At 42.8% G+C, this 20,218-nt stretch overlaps 2 protein-coding genes and 1 long non-coding RNA gene across 3 annotated transcripts; 2 read left to right on the top strand and 1 right to left on the bottom strand.

The window, feature by feature from the left end:
• The first annotated feature begins 135 nt into the window (after positions 1-135).
• On the top strand, positions 136-9,935 carry cdadc1 (cytidine and dCMP deaminase domain containing 1). Its single transcript, XM_064969887.1, has 10 exons — positions 136-390; positions 1,558-1,661; positions 3,408-3,585; positions 4,832-5,194; positions 5,407-5,634; positions 6,121-6,170; positions 6,353-6,522; positions 7,030-7,219; positions 7,467-7,524; positions 9,141-9,935. The coding sequence occupies exons 1-10, from the start codon at positions 267-269 to the stop codon at positions 9,239-9,241; spliced, it is 1,566 nt and encodes a 521-aa protein (XP_064825959.1). The 5' UTR covers positions 136-266; the 3' UTR covers positions 9,242-9,935.
• cab39l (calcium binding protein 39-like) lies at positions 9,862-15,757 on the bottom strand. Its single transcript, XM_064969888.1, has 8 exons — positions 15,656-15,757; positions 14,815-14,979; positions 14,579-14,697; positions 14,298-14,466; positions 13,985-14,044; positions 13,208-13,273; positions 12,936-13,079; positions 9,862-12,769 (listed from the first exon to the last, which is right to left on the bottom strand). Exons 1-8 carry the CDS (start codon positions 15,755-15,757, stop codon positions 12,590-12,592), a joined length of 1,005 nt encoding a protein of 334 aa, XP_064825960.1. The 3' UTR covers positions 9,862-12,589.
• Positions 14,461-16,645, top strand: LOC135542734 (uncharacterized). The gene is made up of 2 exons (XR_010456125.1): positions 14,461-14,547; positions 15,686-16,645. It is a non-coding gene; the product is annotated as an uncharacterized LOC135542734 (long non-coding RNA).
• Positions 16,646-20,218: the final 3,573 nt, after the last annotated feature.

Genomic DNA, 20,218 nt, shown 5'->3' with positions numbered 1-20,218 from the left:
TGAATGAAATTACATACTTATAGTGGAATGCAGATGGATTCTGACAATTGTTTTTTAATTGCAACCAAGAATGCAGAACATTTACAACAAACAATGCGCTTGACAGTTCTGGGGGTTGGGTGCAAGACAAGCTCCGCCTATTTGTTCGACGTCAGAAGATATAGGAAGAAGCCTAGCTTAGCTGTTCAGAAACCAACAACATCAAATCATCATACGTATTTGCTTAGTCTGGAGACGTTCGCTACATTTTACATTCAATTGATTGAATGGCAACGACGGATACTGTACAGTCGAACCAATATTTGAAACCAACCTGTGCCGCTTCATGCAACTGTAAAGAATATCGCGATGTAAGGGAAGCCAGCACACAAACCGACACCAAAGTACAAGGTGAGACTACTGCGCTGTCAGTTACTGGCGAGTTGACAGCTTGACAGAAAATGCTGCGAATGTTTTTACTGTTCGATATAATATTGCTACTCACACGGAATAATGAGCTTTGAGGTATATTAAAAATAAAGACGTAATTGTGTCACCGTCTAGGCTTTTATTAGTTTGAACCCACACGTCTGTAACCGACCTAGTGACTGTCTAGAAACGTCCAAACGGGATCCTTGGGACGTCCCAACTGTCTGACGTCACCCCATTGATTTATTTTATTTACAAATATCCTCAAACAAAAGAGGAATAGTCACATGCAAACAAGAATACAAACTATTTACATTGCCAGGAATCCTAAACAAACAAATCATATCAATAATACAAATCAAAGTTTGAATTGCCTTTTTGTTTTTCATTTTAGTTAAAGTAGTGCCATATTGTTGAAACTCAAAGTGAAAAAGTTAGGTTTTGAACTAGACCATTTGTGAATATGAAATTTAATTAAATATACTACATCTTTATGTCAGAATTTCTGAAATGAATCATATCAAAACCATTAAATAGTACAACCGGTCCTATCTTTTTGTTGTAACAATTTTGTCACCCCATTGAAGTTGAAACTTAAATGGTAGCGGTTTCGAGTAGTGACGCAGCGTAGCCCAGTGGTTAGAGTGGTGGACTAGTAACCAAAAGGTTGCAAGTTCAAATCCCCAAGCTGACAAGGTACAAATCTGTCGTTCTGCCCCTGAACAGGCAGTTAACCCACTGTTCCTAGGCTGTCATTGAAAATAAGAATTTGTTCTTAACTGACTTGCCTAGTTAAACTGGTTCTGCAAAAAGGTCTTAAGCTTTATGGCACCAGACAGGTGAACTGGGCTTGCTCTGTAATAGTAGGGTTGCTGGATCAAGCATCCATTTGGTTGTTCTCCCCTATGAATGCCAGAGTCACATACATGTTTTGAAGAGAAATGTACTGGCCAATAGTTTCACATTCTATGTGAGTGCTCCAGAGTTGCAGTGGGAAGAGGAAGGAAATGTCTGCCCAATGTTTGCTTTAACCTAAATCATTTCTTTGAGCTCAATGTGTTATCACTTGGGAGCAGCAACGATCTAGTTGACAAAAAACTCACTTGCCTTCCCTGTTTGTAATCCCGTTTTTCTATGGTGTATATTTAGGTCATGGACCCAGGCTGTCCAAGGTTAACCTCTTCACCCTGCTGAGTTTATGGATGGAACTTTTCCCCAAGGAGGAACCAGAAGACATAAACCAGAATGACTTTGTAAGTTTGACCTACAGTGCATTCAGAATGTATTTAGACCCCTTCCCCTTTTCCACATTTTGTTGTTACAGCCTTTCCCCCTCATCAATCTACACACAATACCCCATAATAACAAAGTGAAAACAGGCTAAGAATTTTTGCAAATGTATTAAAAATAAAAAACAGAAATACCTTATTTATATAAGTATTCAGACCCTTTGCTGTGAGACTTGAAATTGAGCTCAGATGCATCTTATTTCCATCAATCATCCATGAGATGTTTCTACAACTTGATTGGAATCTACCTGTGGGAAATTCAATTGATTGGACATGATTTGGAAAAGCACACACCTGTCTATATAAGGTCCCACAGTTGACCGTGCATTTCAGAGCAAAAACCAAGCAATGAGGTCAAAGGAATTGTCCATAGAGCTCAGAGACAGGATTGTGTCGAGGCATAGATCTGTGGAAGGGTACCAAAACATTTCTGCAGCATTGAAGGTCTCCAAGAACACATTGGCCTGCATCATTCTTTAAAAAATCAATATATATTTTTACCTTTCATTTAACTAGGCAAGTCAGTTAAGAACAAATTCTTATTCTCAATGACGGCCTAGGAACAGTGGGTTAACTGCCCTGTTCAGGGGCAGAATGACATTTTTTACCTTGTCAGCTGGATTCGATCTTGCGACCTTTCGGTTACTAGTCCAACGCTCTAACCTTCCGCCCCATTCTTAAATGGAAGAAGTTGGGAATCACCAAGACTCTTCCTAGTGCTGGCCGCTCGGCCAAACTGAGCAATCGGGGGATAAGGACCTTGGCCAGGGATGTGACCAAGAACCCGATGGTCACTCTGACAGAGATCCAGAGTTCCTTTGTGGAGATGGGAGAACCTCCCAGAAGGACAACCATCTCATCAGCACTCCATCAATCAGGCCTTTATGGTAGAGTGGCCAGGCGGAAGCCACTTCTCAGTAAATGGCACATGACAGCCCACTTGGAGTTTGCCAAAAGTCACGTAAAGGACTCTCAGACCATCAGAAACAAGATTTTCTGGTGTGATAAAACCAAGATTGAATTATTTGGCCTGAATGCAAAGCATCACATCTGGATGAAACCTGGCACCATCCCTATGGTGAAGCGTGGATCTGCAGAGCAGAATGTGAGAAACTCCCCGAATACAGGTCTGCCAAGCTTGTAGCGTCATACCCAAGAAGACTTGAGGCTGTCAAAGGTGCTTCTACAAAGGTCTGGAAACTTATGTAAATGTGATATTTCAGTTTTTTATTTTTAATAAATTTTCAAACATTTCTAAAAACCTGCTTTTGCCTTGTCATCATGGGGTATTGTGCGTAGATTGATGAACATTTATTTAAAAATCAATTTTAGAATAAGGCTGTGATGTGGAAAAAGTCAAGGGGTCTTAATACTTTCCGAATGCACTGTGTAGCAGCCATTACATATTGTTGTTAGAACGTTGGGCCAGTAACCGAAAGGTCGCTCGTTTGAATACCCAAGCCAACAAGGTGAATAATCTGTTGATGTGCCCTTGAGCAAGGCACTTAACCCTAATTTGCTCCAGGGGCGCTGTACTACTATGGCTGACCCTGTAAAACAACACATTTCACTGCACCTATCAGGTGTATGTGTCATTTTTAATTTATTTGTATAGATAACATGCAATAAATTACCATATTGAGCATCATCAATTATATGATATGCATCATCACTTTTCTCCCTTATTTCCTGTCTGTTTCTGTGTGTCAGACGCGGGGTACAGGCCTGGTGGTGGTTCGGGACCAGAGGGTGGTGGGTCTCCACTGCTCCGGTCCAGAGCTCCACGTGGGGCAGGTAGCTGTGATCAGACACGGGCCCAGGCTGGCTGCCTCAGACCTCTACTTCTCTAGGAGACCCTGCGCTACCTGCCTCAAGATGCTTATCAATGGTGAGATCTATATATACACTGCTCAAAAAAATAGACGGAACACTAAAATAACATCCTAGATCTGAATGAATTAAATATTCTTATTAAATACTTTTTTCTTTACATAGTTGAATGTGCTGACAACAAAATCACACAATAATGATCAATGGAAATCAAATTTATCAACCCATGGAGGTCTGGATTTGGAGTCACACAATGTGCTCAATTGGATTCAGGTCTGGGGAACGGGCGGGCCAGTCCATAGCATCAATTCCTTCCTCTTGCAGGAACTGCTGACACACTCCAGCCACATGAGGTCGAGCATTGTCTTGCATTAGGAGGAACCCAGGGCCAACCGCACCAGCATATGGTCTCACAAGGGGTCTGAGGATCTCATCTCGGTACCTAATGGCAGTCAGGCTACCTCTGGCGAGCACATGGAGGGCTGTGCGGCCCCCCAAAGAAATGCCACACCATGACTGACCCACCGCCAAACCGGTCATGCTGGAGGACACCTGCACGGTGTTGTGCTGCTAGCACAACCCCCACCTGTGGACGTCGGGCCCTCATACCACCCTCATGGAGTCTGTTTCTGACCGATTGAACAGACACATGCACATTTGTGGCCTGCTGGAGGTCATTTTGCAGGGCTCTGGCAGTGCTCCTCCTGCTCCTCCTTGCACAAAGGCGGAGGTAGCGGTCCTGCTGCTGGGTTGTTGCCCTCCAACGACCTCCTCCACGTCTCCTGATCTACTGGCCTTTCTCCTGGTAGCGCCTCCATGCTCTGGACACTACGCTGACAGACACAGCAAACCTTCTTGCCACAGCTCGCATTGATGTGCCATCCTGGATGAGCTGCACTACCTGAGCCACTTGTGTGGGTTGTAGACTCCGTCTCATGCTACCACTAGAGTGAAAGCACCGCCAGCATTCAAAAGTGACCAAAACATCAGCTCAGAAGCATAGGAACTGAGAAGTGGTCTGTGGTTATCACCTGCAGAACCACTCCTTTATTGGGGGTGTCTTGCTAATTGCCACCTATACATAATTTCCACCTGTTGTCTATTCCGTTTGCACAACAGCATGTGAAATTTATTGTCAATCAGTGTTGCTTCCTAAGTGGACAGTTTGATTTCACAGAAGTGTGATTGACTTGGAGTTACATTGTGTTGTTTAAGTGTTTGAGCAGTGTATATATACACAGAGAGAGAGAGAGAGAGAGAGAGAGATCACTTGTAAAGTCTTGTCTCTTGTCTGTCATCTCCAGCTGGGGTGAGCCGCATCTCCTTCTGGCCTGGTGACCCTGAGATGAGTCTGCTAGCGGTCAGGCCTAATGGGACGGACTCCATTTCCCAGGAGGCCATGCTGGACGCCATTGCATCCGAGAAGCTGAAGTCCAACAGCCGGCCCCACATCAGTGTGGTGGTGCAGCCCGTGGCCCCTGGCCTGCAGCAGTTTGTGGAGGAGACCTCTAGGGGGTGTGACTTCATGGAGAGGGTGTCGGGGGACGACCCCGAATTGGACGCTGGGGACTTCTACTGGAAGCAGAGGAGACGGAACCTGGACACTTTCTCCGAAGAGTTCCTAATCCCACACGAACAGTGCCACCGTGACATTCTCACCAAAATTGGTCTGTAGTACAATCATTCAACCGTACTTGTTAGCTAGCTTGTGTTCACCGGTTAGCTGTATTTGAGCTATATTGGCTAATTCAAGATTGGTAGGTTTGAGGAGCTCCTTTGCTCAAGAGGCCACGTGCCACGCCATCTGTTGTGTAGATCCTGTTAAATGAATGGTAAACATACTGTTTATAGATGGGGATTTGACACTGTCTTGCTACAGGTCTGGAGAACTTTTGCATGGAGCCGTACTTCTCCAACCTGCGTCAGAACATGAGGGAGCTGGTTGGGGTTCTGGCCTCAGTAGCTGCTAGTGTGCCTCTTCTCCAGCATGGCTTCTACAGGAAGGACTCCCAGCCTGCAACCTCAGAGCAGCCCCAGCCTCAGGGGGTGTCCCAGGAGATTGCCAGACACTGCATCGTACAGGCCAGACTGTTGGCCTACAGAACAGGTACCTGAATTATCTGTTTAGTAGTCTATATACTAGCCAGATTACTCATTCAAACTAGGAAGTCATTTTGTAAAGGTGACATGTCACCACATTTTGTGAGGAATCACATAAAGGAGTTCCAAGCAATTAAAAATTGCAGGAGAGAAGACTAATTGTAATGACGAGACTATTGTTATGACATAACGTCCCACGGATGACTGCACGTTTGTTGGAGAGATGTGTTGCCCTGGGGGGGGTGTGTATCGGGTGTCCGATGAACAGAAAGTATCCCAAAAGACATTCTAGTTTCATTAGTGGTTAGCGACAGCAGCTATGAAAAGGAGTTCTCTGATTGGTTGGTCAGCCGATCACTCAAGAAATCAGCATTTTTATTTTTTGAAAGGGTTATATTATTTGTTCATGTTTTAAGGCTAACAGGACAAGCTGTGATGGGTGGTTCAACCTGTCTGAAGGTTTCTGACTGTTACTTGTTTGTTGCTATTCCAGAGGACCCTAAGGTTGGGGTTGGTGCTGTCATTTGGGCAGAAGGGAAATCGGTGAGTAAACCATTGAAAATACCGTTGTATTTTCTAAGCTCATAACTATACATGAATATTATGTATTTTGCCTCTGTAATATAATGACAAAAATAAAGTGGAAATGCTGGTAACAAAGATTTCAATGTGAAAAATGAATAAGGTCAAACTGCCATTCACTGTGTTGTGCTCAACTGTTTTAGGGTGGTTGTGATGGCACGGGGCGGTTGTACCTGGTGGGTTGTGGGTACAACGCCTACCCAGTGGGCTCAGAGTACGGACAGTACCCCCAGATGGACACCAAACAGCAGGACCGCCAGAGGAGGAAGTACCGCTACATCATCCACGCTGAGCAGAACGCACTCACCTTCAGGTCAGGAGGAGAGGGAAGACATGGGCTCCATCTCAATACTCTTAAGTGACTTCCTCCCTTATATCCACCCTTCCTCTCCACTGATATGAGAGGACAGGGTACAGATGTAGGAGCTTAATTGCAGCAACAGGAAATGTGAATTATGTGGATTATAATTCATGGACATTTTTGTAGGTTTTGATAAATTTTTCGTATTGACATTTTTAAAGTGGAATTGGCAAACTTCAGAAGCCTTTTTAAACCTCATACACTACACATTTTACATTTCTTGCATTGCAGGAAAGTTTTTCTGCAAAAGAGTGATCAAATTAAGATCCTACATCTGTAGATGAAGGAAATGCAGGGAATGTGTACATGGGTATATTTGCTCTCGACCTGTCTAGTCCTTACAGGTCAGCGGAGAGGAAGCAAGAAGGTACATCCGAGAAGTCGGACTAGGGGGCAGGAATTAGTAGCCGGGCATGAGGATTTATGATGTAAATAAATGTGATTGACTGTCGTTTCTAGGAGTGAAGAGATCCGTGAGGAGGAGAACACCATGTTGTTTGTGACTAAGTGTCCGTGTGATGAGTGTGTCCCTCTGATCCGAGGAGCTGGGATCAAGCAGATCTACACCACTGACTTGGACAGCGGCAAAGACAAGGGAGACATCTCCTACCTCAGATTCCACAGCCTACAAGGAGTCCTGAAGTTCATTGTGAGTACCTACATTGATTGACTGATTAATAGTTTTTCTATGGGTGTAGCAGCATCTCAATAGTCTATTCCTGCCATTTTTTTCATTGGTACTGATGAGGGAAAAAACTGGATGGATTCCTCGTAGATGCTTTCCTTTCAGCTTTTACCTATCCTTGTGTTTTCCTTGTTAGGCTATTGAGGTATACTTATTATAGTGCTTTCTACAGATGCAATTTTCTTAGTGTGTTTACATGTTTTCGTCACAGTGGCAGAAGTCCTCTCTGGCCAGGAGAGCCTCTGAACATGCTGGTCCTCATCTAGCCAGTGAGTTGTCCTTCTCTGTACCATTAGTTAGCATGATATTTGTCACTTTGTAGAGAGTGATGTCACGTCTTCTCCTCCTCCTCTAATAAACTCAGCAAAAAAAATAGTCTCTTTTTCAGGACCCTGTCTTTCAAAGATAATTCGTAAAAATCCAAATAACTTCGCAGATCCCATGCTTGTTCAATTAATGAACATGCAACTGTGGAACGGTCGTTAAGACACTAACAGCTTACAGACGGTAGGCAATTAAGGTCACAGTTATGAAAACGTAGGACACTAAAGAGGCCTTTCTACTGACTCTGAAAAACACAAAAAAAAAAGATGCCCAGGGTCCCTGCTCATCTACGTGAACGTGCCATAGGAATGCTGCAAGGAGGCATGAGAACTGCAGATGTGGCCAGGGCAAAGAATTGCAATGTCCGTACCGTGAGACACCTAACACAGCGCTACAGGGAGACAGGACGGACAGCTGATCGTCCTCGCAGTGGCAGACCATGTGTAACAACACCTGCACAGGATCGGTACATCCGAACATCACACCTGCGGGACAGGTACAGGATGGCAACAACGACTGCCCAAGTTACACCAGGGACAATCCCTCCATCAATGCTCAGATTGTCCGTTATAGGCCGGACTCAGGGCTTGTAGGCCTGTTGTAAGGCAGGTCCTCACCAGACATCACAAGCAACAAGCCTATGGGCACAAACCCACCGTTGCTGGACCAGACAGGACTGACAAAAAGTCACGGTTTGTCTCACCAAGGGTGATGGTCGGATTCACATTTATCGTCGAAGGAATGAGCGTTACACAGAGGCCTATACTCTGGAGCGGGATCAATTTGGAGGTGAAGGGTCCATCATGGTCTGGGGCGGTGTGTCACAGCATCATCGGACTGAGCTTGTTGTCATTGCAGGCAATCTCAACGCTGTGTGTTACAGGGAAGACATCCTCCTCCCTCATGTGGTACCCTTCCTGCAGGCTCATCCTGACATGACCCTCCAGCATGACAATGCCATACTGCTCGTTCTGTGAGTGATTTCCTGCAAGACAGGAATGTAAGTGTTCTGCCATGGCCAGTGAAGAGCCCGGATCTCAATCCCAATGAGCACGTCTGGGATCTGTTGGATCGGAGGGTGAGGGCTAGGGTCATTCTCCCTAGAAATGTCTGGTAACTTGCAGGGGGCTTGGTGGAAGAGGGGGGTAACATCTCACAGCAAGAACTGGCAAATCTGGTGCAGTTCATGAGGAGATTCACTGCAGTACTTAATGCAGCTGGTGGCCACACCAGATACTGACTGTTACTTCTGATTTTGACCCTCCCCTCCCTTTGTTCAGGGACACATTATTCCATGTCTGTGGAACTTGTTCAGACTGTCTCAGTTGTTAAATCTTATTATGTTAATACAAATATTTACACGTTAAGTTTTCTGAAAATAAACGCAGTTGACAGTGAGGACGTTTCTTTTTTTTGCTGAGTTTATATTGCTGGTCACACATATAATGTGCATGCCTCCACCTAATCACCACAATACTGATGACGGATCAGCCCTTCTAACCGTCTCTGATTTGACTCTGCGATGTGTCCCACCTCTGACCATGTCTTGTTATGTTTACAGATGGATGTGTGGGGAAGCATGGGAGACAGCCTGAACAGGCCCTTCAATCCAATAAGAGGTTACGGTTAGCAACAAATCCAGACCTTTCCCCTGTTTGTTGAACAATGGTACCTGTAGCTTTCAGTCTGGTTTCACCAGGCTACGGTCCCCAGGCTCTTGTTGGCATTGGAAACATTTAATTTATCCAATCGCATATTGATCAGTGATTCAAGGAAGGATGCATTTTAACAATGTTGGAAATTCAAAGGCCTCTTCATACTCTCCAATAATGGACAGTTTCAAGGAGTAAACTCCGTGATTTTTAATGGACTGACTGTATATTCAAAGGAAATGGTACTACGTAGATATTTAAAAAAACTTTTTTTTTTTAAAGTAATTCTAAGGCAAGTGAACTCTAAAAGCGTGTTTCCTAATTATTTGTCTGAAGAGTTTACTATGAAGGTTACTGTTGATTGTAGCTTTAAGTTTGCTATAGTTCTTCCAGACTTGAAGAATCCAAGACCCATCCCAGCCAGTGCAGGCTACCGCCACTATATTGCACTTTGCCTCAAAGGATACTAACTCCCAGACCCGTGCAACTGTGCTTTGTCTGTTTTTTTGTTACATGGTTGGCTCCTACATCCTTGAATTGTTTCATCCTGTTTTGCCAAACTGTTTTTAACTGATAACAATAAGCATCTAACAGCAACAAAAAAAACTATATAAAATGACAAACCGGGAAAACTATGTATGCATTTCTTTTATTGGTGTTGTGGTGCAGTAGTATCAATGTGATAAAAAAAAAATTAAATCCCATGGTTGAAAAGGGTCAATATTACTTTAGTACAGTATGTTAAGTAAATATGTTTTGGCTTAGGTGTAAGTTCCTTCTGATACAGCCTGAATCTTTTAAGTCTCTTTTGTTTAACATTTTAATCCAACAATGTCAGTTTGCCATTCGAAGCCCCGTTTATACCTGGCGTTAACATGGGTCCTGTGTCTTGATCTTGTCCATATTCTGATTGTGACCATTTCTAGACCCGTGTAGAATATTACAATTATTGATGGTGATTCTTCCTGACTACCTCCAGAGGCCATCGAGGACTAATTGTATCTTGATATCTTACAAGTGGAAACAGATCTGGATTGTCAAACCATTTTAAATAGTCCCTCAAATCATTGATTCAAGGGATCAATATGTCTTAACATTGGGAATCTCATCATTTGAATACAGGGAGGGACTAGGGTTCAAAATATAACTTGAGAAAGGTCATTGGCATGGCAAGACTTGAACCTGTGACCTTGTGGTCCTAGTCCACAGCACCAGCAGGAGGGAGGGCACCATCTAGAACAGAAGTATATGTTCAACATTCTGCTGCCCTGGGAGCCTACCTTTATCAGATGGACTTCGTGGAAATATTTTTTTTTGTTACACCATCTGCCCTCTTGACAGAATTCTTGAAGGATTGGGTGTACATTTTATAAAGATGTTCATTCCGTTAGTCATTTTAGAATGTCAGTAGATATGTACTAAAACATTTAAGTAGGTTGGACAATAAAAGCTGCATTTGGATTCAAACTGGCAACACCATCTGTCGCAACCTGTTCTAACACCCTCCCACAAGCACTCCACCTCCCTGAAACACGTCTTTACTTGTAAACTCCACCCAGTGACATGTCACACAGCTCTGCCCACTGAACTTTCATCTAATCAATTTGTCCCCGGCTACCTCGAGAGGTGGTCGGGAAGATCTGTTCACAATTAATTATTGTCTACACTGGTCTAGAAATGTGGTCAAGATTGCATGTTAGCACCAGATATAGAACAGGGCCAGAATGACTGAGTTTCACCAAAACGACAAGGGCATTGAGGATACTATCCCTTGTGTGTCAAGTCCAATCTAACACTTGAAAAAAAAAGTATTTGGCAATTTAAAGAACAATCACTTGTCTGTGGCATGGTGCCCATCACATGCATTATTCAATATTACATTGAAGAGCCATATTAATTAGTTCATATTTTCAATTTAGATGTAAGCTCAACCACCACGATTAAAATATGCATTGGCTCAATTTGTCTGAGGTTATTTTAATTTAGATTTCCCCCAAAACAAGCTACATGTCAAAAAATATATATATTCAGAGCAAGATGCTTCTTCTACCTTATCCAGTTTACTGGAATGTTAACTTTCCTGGACAATCATAGTCCTGAGTTTTGGCCTCCTGGTTCCTAGTTTTATGATGCGATCAATGAGCTGCAATAAGTTTATAATAAAATATTATTTCAACTGCACAACTCAAATATAGTGAGTTCAAGGTTCATTGCTTAATCACGACTAATATGTTCAACCAGACCATATTTTTCAAAATAAGAATTAAGCTCCTCCTAGAAAAGTATTTAAAATACAAAAAAGGGAAAACAAAAGGCACCTATGTACCCCTACTGCTAATGTGTTCCAACCATCCCCCTCCACCATCTAAATAAGAAAACAAGTTAAAGAAATCACTATTGTACAGAAAAAAATCTGGATTTCTGTCACCTGCAATGGCACTTACTTATGGGTTAAAACCAGCTATTATACACAAGACAAACTTTTTTAATCATCACGATAGAATCCTGTTGAACAGGAAACTACTTCATCAGCTTAAAATAAACCAAACAAGGAATCGCTCCTTTAGCGTTGAATGATACAGAAAGTGCTACCAGCCATCTGTGGAGAATCAATTATCAAAACTATTGATAAGTCATATTCTATATGAAGGTTAGCAGTAAAATAATGGTCCTGCTGATCACCAGACATCTAATATGTTCCTTGTAAGATCAAATTTAGAGTTGTCATGTCAGAGGACCTACTACAGCGTTGAAACATAACTTAAGTGTAAATAGTGGAAGTACAACCACAGGAGTAAGACTAGCAGGGAATATGAGTCTGCAGTGGAGTTCTACGGAACATTTGAGAATACCATTTCGATCCTCTAATAGAGAAATAGCAATTCCTTCTATGATTCTGGATACTTCAGTTGTATTGTGGTGAGATTAGGAGAGTATTAGAAAGAAGTCAGAACTATCTAGCTGGCTCGTGCCTGCAAGTGGCAATGAAAAGAGAACATGTGCGGAAAAATATTTGCACAATTAAAGTGATGACCAGTGGTCTCCACAGCTCACTCAGCCAATCACCTAGAGGTCTCTAAGCATTGGTTCCCCCCAAGAGAGGAAATCCCCTTCCTGTTTTGGAACACTACACACTAATAAGAAAAGGGTTCATTTAAAAGTAAAAACAATGAAAAAAAATCTGATTACGAACTATTCTCTGCAAAGTTTAAGGAACCAAGAAAAAGACACAATGTCTTCGATATTAAGAAATTGAATCATTATTGTCAATGTATTTTTTGTCGACAATAAAAAGTAAAGGTTAGGGTAAAGGTCATAGCTAAGGGGAAGGGTTTTGGGGACTAATGGGGGTAAGGTTTTAAGAGGCGGGTTTCTTTAGGTCTCGGATCTGTTTGATTAGGTAGGTCTTCTCGTCGTTGAATTGCTCGTCGTCCATGCGGTCCTTCTGGAAGTTGCTAAGGAAGTCGATGAGTTTGGGCTGGTTCTTCAGCAGGATGTCTATGATGGGCTGTGTCTTGTTGGGGTTCGCCACAAACACCTGGGTGGAGGGGTTAGCCTGTCAGCTCTGTACATTACATTGATATCGGCAATTACATTCTAGTAAGAACCCAATGGTAATGCCATGGAATGTTTGGGGCCAACATGGATGCCAGTTTGCCAGACCTTGTATATGAACGGTTCAGGGAACGGCTTTTGTTTCCTACCTTGAAGACGTGGAAGGCCTCAAATTGTATGTTAGGGCTCTTATCCCTCAGTAGGTTCATCATCAGCTTCAGGTTCTCAGGCTTGCTGATGTACCGGGTCATTACTGTGAAGTTATGCCTGTCCAACAGAAGCTCTCCCAACAACTACATAAACACACACAAAGACCAGAGTATGCAAATGTTTACTACGAAGCAAGATAATCAACACCATAATAACATGCAACGTTTTAGTCTATAAATAATCCATGTAAAATGTGAATAATAGAACACACCTTTAATGACTGTCTCTTTGTCACATAGTTATCAGAGTGTAATAACTTCTCATACTGGTCAAAGATCTGCAAAGATATAAAGGAACAGGCTGAGGGGTGGCTGCATCTCAACAGTCAAAAGTGGCTCAAAATAAATTCACAAATAAAAAAAATGTTCATAGAATTTCAGATAGTTAAATGAGATGGAATGTCTGTTGAAGTTGATATATTCTCTAACATCTCTGTCAGGTCTGAAAGGACCCTTATCAGGGGTGCTGTTTGGGCCAGTGTGTGTGTGTGTGTGTGATAAGCCTCCAGCGGCCTTTGGCATGAAAGCAGCCTTCTATAAACTAGTGCGGCCCAGTGTAGGGTAGTGTCTGGCCTGTAACCCGAGCAGCCTCCAGCCGGACTGTCTGCTCTCCCCTGGGGTCTTCCCTGAGCCCCACACTACAACCAACACACAAGGTGGTCTTATGCAAGCGGGGAAAGCCAGTGACCACAGATGCCTGGAGTGTATGTGGCTAGTGTGTCAAGGGTGGTATAAATGCACTCATTCATTGTAGAGCATGGGTCATCAATCAACATGTTTTGTTTATCGGCACACACGCACTTCAGTGGATTCATCTGGTAAGTGGAAATGAGAGTAGGAGTGTGTGACGTCATAATTGCATTCACCCTTTCCTTTGTGAATTCTATCAAGAGGGCAGATGGTGTAACAACAAAAAGTATTTTCTTTCCATGAAGTCCATCTGATAAAGGTAGGCTCCCAGGGCAGCAGAATGTTGAATATATACTTACTGCGTCATAATTCTGTTCTAGATATTCAGCTACCAGGACCTTGTGTCTTGTGAGCAGGTCCTGTGAATGGGGGAGGAAATGTGCTCACTTTAATTCACACAAAAACAAACATTGTATATTGCATATCATCTGCTGCATCGAATCATTTCTGATCTATACAATTTGTCAACTCTCAAACAAATGGGCATGGACAGATACAACAGTAATGTAAAGATTAGCATATCATCTCGGCCCATCCTAGTCTTATTAACATGGGTTTAATACAAGGTTTTTCCAGGACCCAAAGATGCTTTCAAATCTTGTGTAATCTGACCTTGAAGGTGGCGAAAGCGTCTGAGGCGATGTCGAAGGTCTCCATCTCTACGTAATTGAAGAAGTCCTGGAAGTGTTCTGAGTGGAGAACCAGCTTGGCCAGTGGCTCGTGTCTGATACACTCCCTCAGCATGATGCCACAGTTCAGCGCAGACCCAGGGGTTTCATACCTGCAGGAAGAGGGACACATGCAGACATCACTGAGTATCATACCAATGGCTGTGGTCAGACGTGGTACATGAAGAGAGTGTGTGAGTATGTGTGTGTGTGAGAGAAAGTCACCCTTTTTGCAGCACAAACAGCACCTCTTGGTGAGAGCAGAAGTACTCGACGGTGGGGCTGCGGGTGCCGATCTGCCTCCGCAGGATGTTGTTGAAGATCTGACACACGTCCTTCTTCCCCTGGGGACATGCAATGGAAAACGTTTAAAAAGGAAAGCCTCCTTGTTTCAGACTGTTTTCTTCCATTTGGTGCCTAATGAACACGACCCTGATGGTCCGGCTTTGGCTTAGTCTCACCTCAAAGTCGATGACCTGCAGGTTTTCCACCAGGGAGATGAGCAGGCCGCTGTTGTAGAGCTCCTGGGCCAACTGGGCCACCGTCTCTGTGTGAGGCTCCTTGTCACCGGTCCCATATAGTATCTCCTTCATGGCCACAAGACACTTAGACACCTCCTCTGATGCCTGGGACAGGGACACCAGTTAGACACACAGGCACAGTATATACTTCTAACAGTATTGCTGCTAACAATGTTATGCTGTTTATAAAAAAACTGCCATGGTATTATACTTGAGTTGCCCACAAGAGGGAGACATTTAATCGACTACCTATGGAGGTTCAGCTCTGTATACACTTGTCTCAGCCTCAGGCCCAATCAAAAGACACATTATTATTAACTTTCTCTGGATATCAGCATTGCATATGACAGGAGTGGAATGTATTGAGATCACTATAGCCTGGCTGTGTGTGGAAGCAGCCTGGTTAGAGCTGAAGCAGTTCCAGCCCAGAGCCAGGTTACTGGGAGTTCTGTCTGTGAGTTCTCTCTAACAGTCCCATGGTGGAGAGGGCCTTTACAGCTGGGTGTCAATGAAGGAACGGCCAGGCAGCGATGCTACTTTCACAGCCCAGTGTCAGCTAGAGGCGCACCGTAATAATAACCACACCAACTGACAGATCGGATCAAATAGAAGAGGTACACCGAGGCCCCAACAGCAATGTTACACAACACCTGCTTGCGGGCCTTTTCTAAGGGAAGTACGTACTGGTTTGTGTGGTGAGGACTATAAGGACTTGTGTTGTAAGGATTTGTTTAGTGAGGATTCGTGGTGTAAGGACTCATGTTATGAAGATGCGTCACACCTTTTCTGTTTTCTTGTCTTGTTTGACCAGGATGGCCATGTTCTCCTTCAGAGTCCGGACGATGTCGGCGGGATTCTTGTGGGATTTACCGAACAGCGGCATGGTGGCTGGGCCTCTCCTTGGTTCTCTCCTGGCAGCCTTAAAAACACACACATTATATACCCTATCTATCGATAGCATATAAATTACACAACTGGGTGGTTTGAGCCCTGAATGCTGATTGGCTGACAGCCACGGTATATCAGGCCGTATACCACAGGTACGACAACATTTATTTTTACTGCTCTAATTACGTTGGTAGCCAGTTTATAACAGCAACAAGGCACCTCAGGGGTTTGTGATATATGGCCAGTATACCACAGCTAAGGTCTGTATCCGTGTTGCGTCATGCATAGGAACAGCCCTTAGTCCTGGTATATTGGCCGTATACCACACCCCCTCAGGCCTTATTGCTGATTTATACCGTCCGTCGGATTGAAACTCAGTTTTTTCATGCTACAAAAAAATTACTATCAGAGGCAGATAATTTATTTAAAAGTCCCAATTCAGAAAACATTTATTGGAAGATGTAATGCTTCTCATTTCCTCAGATCAAAACCGTGTCCTATCCTTCGGGAGAATACATACACACACACTACCGTTCAAAAGTTTGGGGTCACTTAGAAATGTCCTTGTTTTGAAAGAGAACACATTTTTTGTCCATTAAAATGACATAAAATTGATCAGAAATACAGTGTAGACATTGTTAATGTTGTGAATGACTATTGTAGCTGGAAACTGCTGATATTTAATGGAATATCTACATAGGCGTACAGAGGCCCATTATCAGCAACCATCACTCCTGTGTTTCAATAGCATGTTGTGTTTGCTAATCCAAGTTTATCATTTTAATAGGCTAATTGATCATTAGAAAACCATTTTGCAATTATGTTAGCACAGCTGAAAACTGTTGTTCTGATTAAAGAAGCAATAAAACTGGCCTTCTTTAGACTGGGTGAGTATCTGGAGTTTGATTACAGGCTCAAAATGGCTAGAATCAAATAATTGTCTTCTGAAGCTCATCAGTCTATACTTGTTCTGAGAAACGAAGGCTATCCCATGTTTACAAACACCACGGGAACAAGTGTCCGTACCCATTCAATGCAGTGATCACAATATAGTGGCTATATCCAGGAAAGCCAAAGTTCCAACAGCTGGGCCTAAAATAGTGTATGAAATTGCTTCTTCCAATTATTGATAGAAACACACTTGTTAAGAAACTGACTTAAGGCTCCATGGTATGATGAGGAATTGAAAATCCCTATGGTTGAACGAGATGGTGCAAAAGGAGTGGCTAATAAGTCTGGCTGCACATCTGACTGGCTGCCTTACTGCAAATGAAGAATGTGACTAAACTCAACAAAAAGAAGAAGAAACTGTATTATGAAGTCAAGATCAAAAATATAAAGAATGATGGAATAACTAAATTAATTTATGGGCAGAAAGACAAATGCAACTCCATCTTTCATCGAATCAGATGGCTTAGTCATCGCAAAACCATTTAATTTAGCCAATTATTTTTAATCATTACTTCATTGGCAAAGTGGGCAAACTTAGGTAGGAAATGCCAACAACGAACAGTGAGCCATCATATTCTTGCATAAAAAAAACAAATAATGAAAGAAAAGCATTGGAAGTTTGAATTTTGTAAAGTTAGTGTGGGAGAGGTGAATTTTTTTAAATCGAACAATAGTGACAAACCACATGGCATTGACAACTTCGATGGAAAGCTACTGAGCATGGTAGAGGACTCTATAGCCACTCCTATCTGTCACATCTTTAATCTGAGCCTAGAGGAAAGTCTCCGTTCTCAGGCCTGGAGGGAAACAAAATAATTCCGCTACCCAACAGTGGTAAAGCGGTCTTTACTTGTTCAAAGAGCAGACCTATAAGCTTGCTGCCAGCTCTTAGCAAACTGTTGGAAAAAAATTGTGTTTGACCAAAAACTATGCTATTTTTCTGTAAACAAAATAACAACAGACTTTCAGCATGCTTATAGAGAAGGAAACTCAACATGTACTGCACTGACAAATGAGAATATGAAGATTGTGGGAGCTGTACTGTTAGATTTCAGTGCTGCCTTTGATATTATTGACCATAAACTGTTGTTGCACCTCAGCTCAGCTTTCAACCTCCTCTCTAAATCCACGATATGGCAATCTAATATAAAACAAGGCTTTTCTTTAATGGAAGCTTCTCTAATGTCAAACATGTAAAGTGTGGTGTACCGCAGGGCAGTTCTCTAGGCCCTCTTTTTTTGAAAATCCCAAATTGTTTGCATAGTTAATTTACACAAGCTCTGACACACACACTTACCCCACCAGACATGCCACCAGGGGTCTTTTCACTGTCCCCAAATCCAAGAAAACGTACAGTGTTATATATAGCCATTATTGCATGGAACTCCATGCCATCTCATATTGCTCAAGTAAACAGCAAACCCATTTCAGAAAAAAATAGACAAAGCAACACCTCACAGCACAACGCCTCTCCCTTATTTGACCTAGACAGTTTGTGTATGCATTGATATGAAGGCTACGGCCTTATAATTAAAAAAAAAAGTAGTTCTGTCCTTGAGCTGTTCTTGTCTATTAATGTTCTGTATTATGTCATGTTTCAAGTTGTGTGGCCCCCAGGAAGATTAGCTGCTGCTTTTGTAACAGCTAATGGGGATGCTAATGAAATCCCAAAATACCACTGCGGTCCAACTCATCCCAAACCATCTCAATTGGGTTGAGGTCAGGTGATTATGGAGGCCAGGTTATCTGATGCAGCACTCCATCATTCTCCTTCTTGGTCAAATATCCCTTACACAGCCCGGAGGTGTGTTGGGTCATTGTCCTGTTGAAAAACAAATGACAGTCCCACTAAGTGCAAACCAGATGGAATGGCATATTGCTGCAGAATGCTGTTGTAGCCATGCTTGCTAAGTGTCACCAGAAAAGCACCACCACACCTTCTCCTCCATGATTCATGGTGGGAGCCACACATGCGGAGATCATCCGTTCACCTACTCTGCGTCTCACAAAGTCAGAGCGGTTGGAACCAAAAATCTCAACATTTGGACCCAGATTTCCACTGGTCTATTTTCCATTGCTCGTGTTTCTTGGACCAAGCAAGTCTCTTATTGGTGTCCTTTAGCAGTGGTTTCTTTGCAGAAATCCAACCATAAAGGCCTGATTCACGCAGTCTCCTCTGAACAGTTGATGTTGAGATGTGTCTGCTACTTGAACTCTGAAGCATTTATTTGGGCTGCAATCTGAATTGCAGTTATCTCTAATGAACTTGTCCTCTGCAGCAGAGGTAACTGTGGGTCTTCCTTTCCTGTGGCGGTCCTCATGAGAGCCAGTTTCATCATAGCGCTTGATGGTTTATGCGACTGTAATGGAAGAAACTTTCAAAGTTCTTGAAATGTTCCGAATTGACTGACCTTCATGTCTTAAAGTAATGACTGACTGTCGTTTCTCGTTGCTTATTTGAGCTGTTCTTGCCATAATATGGACTTGGTCTTTTATCTATCTTCTGTATACCCAACCTACCTTGTTACAACACAACTGATTGGCTCAAACACATTAAGAAAATCCACAAATTAGCTTTTAACAAGGCACACGTGTTAATTGAAATGCATTCCAGGTGCCTACCTCGTGAAGCTGGTTGAGAGAATGACAAGAGTGTGTTAGCTATGATCCCTTATTGATGCCACTTGTTAAATCCACTTCAATCAATATAGATGAAGGGGAGGAGACAGGTTAAAGAAGGATTTTTAAGCCTTGGGACAATTGAGACAGATTGTCTATGTTTGCCATTCAGAGGGTGAATGGGAAAGACAAAAGATTGAAGTGCCATTGAACGGGGTACGGTAGTAGGTGCCAGGCACAGTGGTTTGTGTCAAGAACTGCAACGCTGCCGGGTTTTTCCACACAACAGTTTCCTGTGTGTTTCAAGAATATTCCACCACACAAAGGACATCCAGCTAACTTGACACAACTGTGGGAAACATTGGCGTCAACATGGACCAGCATCCCTATGGAAAGCTTTCGACACCTTGTAGAGTGCCCCGAAGAATTGCCCCGAAGAACTGAGGTGCAAGCCAATATTAGGAAGGTGTTCTTAATGTTTTGTACACTCAGTGTATATCACACATTATAAACTGGGTGGTTCGAGACCTGAATGCTGAAAACTGTGGTATATCACAGGTATGACAAATCATATTTTTACTGCTCTAATTATGTTGGTATTCAGTTTATAATAGCAACAAGGCACCTCGGGGGTTTGTGGTATATGATCAATAAACCACGGCTAAGGGTTGTATCCAGGCACTCCACATTGCGTTTTGCATAAGAACAGCTTTTAGCCGTGGTATATACCATACCCCCTCAAGCCTTATTGCTTAATTATACTATATAAGGCATTTCTCCCCTTAATTGACATGGGGTGCATCTCAATAGTCTGAAGTATCTTCTAATCTTCTCTCGTTTATCTACATTGATGTGAAATAATCAAACAAAAGCCTGCATCCCCTGT

The sequence above is a fragment of the Oncorhynchus masou genome, chromosome 6, assembly GCF_036934945.1.
Source record: "Oncorhynchus masou masou isolate Uvic2021 chromosome 6, UVic_Omas_1.1, whole genome shotgun sequence".
Classification (NCBI taxonomy): Eukaryota; Metazoa; Chordata; class Actinopteri; order Salmoniformes; family Salmonidae; genus Oncorhynchus; species Oncorhynchus masou.
This window is presented reverse-complemented; position numbering and strand designations above follow the sequence as displayed.